General features: G+C 46.0%; 1 protein-coding gene across 4 annotated transcripts in view; it reads left to right on the forward strand.

Annotated features, from left to right (window-relative positions):
• Positions 1 to 5,429, forward strand: part of LOC121543362 (oxysterol-binding protein-related protein 8) — a 158,607-nt gene extending 153,178 nt beyond the window's left edge. For 2 of the 4 annotated variants that reach the window (XM_045208688.1, XM_045208690.1), the window contains 5 exons: positions 334 to 519; positions 1,615 to 1,771; positions 2,521 to 2,626; positions 4,704 to 4,809; positions 4,984 to 5,429. In XM_045208688.1, coding sequence (XP_045064623.1) covers positions 334 to 519; positions 1,615 to 1,771; positions 2,521 to 2,626; positions 4,704 to 4,809; positions 4,984 to 5,116 — 688 coding nt within the window. In that variant the 3' untranslated portion in view covers positions 5,117 to 5,429. The remainder of the gene's footprint in view (positions 1 to 333; positions 520 to 1,614; positions 1,772 to 2,520; positions 2,627 to 4,703; positions 4,810 to 4,983) is intronic. The other 2 variants (XM_045208689.1, XM_045208691.1) reach the window with 1 other exon arrangement.
• The last annotated feature ends 766 nt before the right edge of the window (positions 5,430 to 6,195 follow it).

Consider the following 6,195-nt stretch of genomic DNA (forward strand, 5'->3'; position numbering starts at 1 on the left):
GGAAAAGGGCAATTTTCACATCTTCTGAGTTAATATTGAAATGGATTTGTTTTGTATCCAAAAGAAGCTGCTTATCAGGGAGAGAGTAGAGGGAGAGAGAATAGTGAGGGAGAGAGAGAGAATAACTCTCTAACTCTGTCTCTCTCGCTCTCTCTCGCTCCCCACTATCTCTTTCTTCCCACCTCTCTTTCTCTCTCTCTACATGTACTTTTCTAACCACCACCCTCTCTATCATTCTCTCTCTCTTTTTCTCTCTTTCTCTCTCTCCTCTCACTCTTCCTCTGACTCTCTCTCTCTCCCTCTATCTCCCCCTTTCTCTCTCCCTCCGTCCAGGTTATGGCAGCATGTAACGAGGGCCATCAACAACAAGGACCAGACAGAGGCCACCAATGAGAAGTTTATCCTGGAAGAGGCTCAGAGGAAGTCGGCCCGCGAGCGCAAGGCCAAGTGTGAGGACTGGGCGCCCGGGCTCTTTGAACAGGACCCCGTCACCGGAGAGTGGCATTACAGATATGCCGAGTGAGTGCCTCGTCTCCAATTCACACACTCTATTCCCCATAGGGCTCTGGTCAAAAGTAGTGCACTATATAGGGAATAGGGTGTCATTTGGTTGAAGTCGAGTAGAAGTTACAGTTCTAGGATCAGCTTATCTCCTTCATATGTGTATGTTAGCCATGAGTGGGTGAATTGGGAGACTGACCTTAGATCCACTTCTTCCATTTACCTCCATGTTGATACATTAAAGGAGAGGTTTTATGTAACTACAATGGGTGATTTTATGTAACTACAATGGGTGATTTTATGTAACTACAATGGGTGATTTTATGTAACTACAATGGGTGATTTTATGTAACTACAATGGGTGATTTTATGTAACTACAATGGGTGATTTTATGTAACTACAATGGGTGATTTTATGTAACAACAATGGGTGATTTTATGTAACTACAATGGGTGATTTTATGTAACTACAATGGGTGATTTTATGTAACTACAATGGGTGATTTTATGTAACTACAATGGGTGATTTTATGTAACTACAATGGGTGATTTTATGTAACTACAATGGGTGATTTTATGTAACTACAATGGGTGATTTTATGTAACAACAATGGGTGATTTTATGTAACTACAATGGGTGATTTTATGTAACTACAATGGGTGATATGAATTCTATATTGACAGGCATAGCCAGGAGAAACTGGTTATATTTAACGTTATAGAGATGTTAGACTGTATTAGTTTATCAGTGCTTCCAATATTATGACGAATAAGAGGTAGCATCAAAACCTTGTATGTAAACTCTTTGCAGCTAATGTGAACCCTAGAGCTGATAAACAGGGGGATTGGGACACCTAATGGATGGACTTGGTGTTACAACAGCATGTTGGCATGACTTTACCTCTGCTAATCAATACCAACAGACTGGAATATCTGTTGATGTAATGTTCTCTCTTTCTCTCCTTTCTGTTTGTGTGTGTGGTGTGTGTGTGTGTGTGTGTGTGTGTGTGTGTGTGTGTGTGTTTGTGTGTGTGTGTGTGTGTGTGTGTGTGTGTGTGTGTGTGTGTGTGTGTGTGTGTGTGTGTGTGTGTGTGTGTGTGTGTCCATCCGCAGCACCCGGCCGTGGGATCCGCTGAATGATATGATTCAGTTTGAGAAAGACGGCTGGATCCAGACTAAAGTGCGGCATCGCACCCCTATGGTACGTTCTGCCAGTGTAATTAGTCTCAGTAACCAGGGCCCAAGGAGGGATGGCAATTGCAAGTGCCAGGTAGGTTGGCCAACCGAACAGCGCTCCCTGAGTTGTTTTTATACTTCATTTTTTTTACACCGTTACACCTCCTCCTCCGCTTCAGTTTGTCACCAGCCACCACTGCCGCTTGCGCTAAAAGTCTTCTCCAGCGCCATTCACAACCATCGCCTGTGGCTGCTTCCGTTCCGTGTGGGCCGCGCCGCACTGCCAAGCCTGTTGTCTCTCACCGCCATTTTGTTTTGACTGTTTCCTCACCACCTACCGCCATGTTGGTTGTTGTCATTAGATGATTTCAGGATAATTCTGTTGTCATTTTTAAGAAGGCAGGTTTTTTATGTCTCTACGTGCTGTAATAGGTGTTTAGTTGGTTAGTTTAATTTAAGTTGCAACTGACTGTGTTGTTGGTTGTTTTTGGAGTTTCACTGAATGTGGCCAATCGGCACGCTCGCATGCCTCACACAGCTGTGCTACTGATTAGCATGTGATGCAAGTGTTGTGTGTGTGTGTGTGTGTGTGTGTGTGTGTGTGTGTGTGTGTGTGTGTGTGTGTGCGTGTCGCGTGTTTGTGTCTCAGTGTTTTTTTCCTAAGTGCAGCTATTTACGTAGTTTCTGTGTGTTCGTTCGTAGGTGTACAAGCGTGTGTGTGCAGTGCGTGAGTGTTTTTGTGTAGGTATCTTTGGTTTTGTCGTCTTCTCTGTGGTGTGTGTGTTGATTTGGTGGCTGGTGTGTGTGGCTCTATATTGATGTGTGTGTCCTTGGTGTGTGTAGGTGACAGGGCCCAAAAGAAAGCAGAAGCACAGTGACAAGCCCAAGAAACCTGAGAGTGGCTGCTCCTCCCCAGAACCTGACCGCCAGGACTCCTCCGGGAGCGAGCGTACGTCACACACACACACACACACACACACACACACACACACACCAACAATATTACAATACCACTCACATTAATACACATACAATCCCAATGCTACAACACAACATCCCTCACACACACACACACATACACACTCATACACCCCCCCTCACACACACACGTACACACACACATACACCACACACACACACCCCCCCACACACTCATACACCCCCCCCCCCACACACACACACACACACATGCTTCATACCCATACAGGATTATAACATCTCTTTAGACAGGTTATTAAGGATACTCATGATGTAATAAGTTGAATTTAACAATTGCTTCCTCCATTTGTTATTCATTGCGTTAAAGTAACTGTCCAGTGTTTCCAGATTTCTATGAAATAGGACCTATAATTACTTATGATTGCAATATGAGTGAAATAGTTTTCCTTCCAAAAATGTTTTATTCATTATGTTAAAAAGCAGCTTTTCTGTGTTGGAATGGTGTGGGGCGTACCCCAACAACAGAATGGTGTGGGCGTACCCCAACAACAGAATGGTGTGGGCGTACCCCAACAACAGCATGGTGTGGGACTACCCCAACAACAGAATGGTGTGGGCCTACCCCAACAACAGAATGGTGTGGGTCTACCCCAACAACAGAATGGTGTGGGCCTACCCCAACAACAGAATGGTGTGGGCCTACCCCAACAACAGAATGGTGTGGGCCTACCCCAACAACAGAATGGTGTGGGCCTACCCCAACAACAGAATGGTGTGGGCCTACCCCAACAACAGAATGGTGTGGGCCTACCCCAACAACAGAATGGTGTGGGCCTACCCCAACAACAGAATGGTGTGGGCCTACCCCAACAACAGAATGGTGTGGGCCTACCCCAACAACAGAATGGTGTGGGCCTACCCCAACAACAGAATGGTGTGGGCCTACCCCAACAACAGAATGGTGTGGGCCTACCCCAACAACAGAATGGTGTGGGCCTACCCCAACAACAGAATGGTGTGGGCCCACCCCAACAACAGAATGGTGTGGGCCCACCCCAACAACAGAATGGTGTGGGCCTACCCCAACAACAGAATGGTGTGGGCCTACCCCAACAACAGAATGGTGTGGGCCTACCCCCAACAACAGAATGGTGTGGGCCTACCCCAACAACAGAATGGTGTGGGCCTACCCCAACAACAGAATGGTGTGGGCCTACCCAACAACAGAATGGTGTGGGCCTACCCCAACAACAGAATGGTGTGGGCCTACCCCAACAACAGAATGGTGTGGGCCTACCCCAACAACAGAATGGTGTGGGCCTACCCCAACAACAGAATGGTGTGGGCCTACCCCAACAACAGAATGGTGTGGGCCCACCCCAACAACAGAATGGTGTGGGCCTACCCCAACAACAGAATGGTGTGGGCCTACCCCAACAACAGAATGGTGTGGGCCCACCCCAACAACAGAATGGTGTGGGCCCACCCCAACAACAGAATGGTGTGGGCCCACCCCAACAACAGAATGGTGTGGGCCTACCCCAACAACAGAATGGTGTGGGCCTACCCCAACAACAGAATGGTGTGGGCCCACCCCAACAACAGAATGGTGTGGGCCCACCCCAACAACAGAATGGTGTGGGCCCACCCCAACAACAGAATGGTGTGGGCCTACCCCAACAACAGAATGGTGTGGGCCTACCCCAACAACAGAATGGTGTGGGCCTACCCCAACAACAGAATGGTGTGGGCCTACCCCAACAACAGAATGGTGTGGGCCTACAGTATGGATACCGGTCGTACAAAATAGTCAACAGAGCGAGTAGACCGCTGATTGGCCAGCTCATCCTCCTCAGGAGTATGACATCATACTCAGCCATAGCAAGTCTGTTTGAGGTTTTCAAAGTGTTTTTTACTCCAATTTATTCTTTAGCCACAAATACGAGTATAGGACGAGTCAACAACATTATTTGGGTATGAATTAACTGAATATTAACTTTTAATAGTGAGATTTTCACTGGACAGTTACTTTAACATTTGTTATTGACTCTATGTTACAGCTGATTGTTGCTGTTTCTGTATTTCAGGACACAAAAGCAAGCACAGTAGCCGGTTAAGGAAAAAGGGCCCAGACCTTAGTGAACTTCAAAGTGCCATTGATTCTATAAAGAAGACACAGGAGAACATTTACAAGTGAGGGTCGTTTAAACATGGGACATTGAGTGTGTGTGTGTTTGTGCGTACGATCATTGAGTGAGTGAGGATGCAATTGTTCCCGACTTATGCATTGTTTGTGGTTGTGTATAGAATTCATGTGAGTGACCTCACTATCCCTGTCTGTGTGTTTCTGCGTGCGTACGTCTCCAGGAGCATTGGCGTGCTGCGCAACCGAGCGGCGGGCCAGACGGCGGCAGAGGGCGGCTTCCTGCAGCAGCGCGACTACGCCATCATCATCCTCCTCATCCTTCTTCAGGTCTTCATCAACTTCCTGTTCAAGTAGCAGGTGACAGACTGACAGAGAGAGAGAGAGAGATGGAGAGAGAGAGACACAGGACTGATGGGGTTTGGCCAGGCTAAGGAGGAGAAAACAGACTGGAAGTGAATGAACTACAAGAGCCTCCAATAGCTCTGCCCCAACCCTCTCTCTCTTTCTCTGTCTCCATACTGAGTTGACCCTGCTCCACTGTCCTCAGACGGGCCACCATTGTCACACACACAAATGTCTCAAAAGCAAGCATTCCTGAAAAAGAGGCTCCACAAAAAAAGGACTTGTTTTTAATTTCAATTTATTTTTACCTGATTTAAAGATCCACGTATTTTAAAAGGGGGGCGACCGGCCAGGACTGAAGGGAAGGTGAGGCCAGCGTCCGGTTTTTGCCAGCGTCAGGATGTTCACAACTGGGCCTTGGAGTAGGCATTGACGTGTGGTGGCCATTGTTTTTAATTTTGCTAACGGACACCGCTCCTTGCATTTCACCTTGTCCCCGTTTCACCCGGCTCCCCAACTACAGGGAACATTTTACACTGAGACTTTTGAAGAAAAATGACTTCTGTTAATTATTTTTTTTTTAAATACTTCATTTGTTTTGTTTGTCCTTTGTGAATAGAACCTCTACTTAAAAAAAAAAAAGTCAGATAAAGGAGAAGAACATTTTTATGTGGTCCAATATATGTGACGTTCTGTTGAAGCTTTGATACGGCTTGAGTTTCCCAACTTGAAGGTGAATCGGCAAGAAAAGGAAAAATAAAGTAATTGCAATTTTTTTTTTAAAGCTATAAGAATAACTTCCTGAATCACGTTTTATTCATCATTGGAATCAATCGATTTGAATCGTTCCGCTCACATTTGTATACAAGGTCAATTGTATAAACTAGATGCTTGACATGAATTGTTGCTGTGTGGTTAACATGTACAGTACGATGAATGTTCAGTTGACACACTTACCCTATGGCGTCTTAACATTACTATGACACCTAGTAGACAGTAGGGTCCCTAGAGGGGAGGCTGTTAATATACTTTAGTAGTTGCCACTGTCAGCCACTCAGAAATCAACTAGATGTAATGAAAATCTGCCAAAT

Source organism: Coregonus clupeaformis, chromosome 28 (genome assembly GCF_020615455.1).
Source record: "Coregonus clupeaformis isolate EN_2021a chromosome 28, ASM2061545v1, whole genome shotgun sequence".
Taxonomy (NCBI): Eukaryota; Metazoa; Chordata; class Actinopteri; order Salmoniformes; family Salmonidae; genus Coregonus; species Coregonus clupeaformis.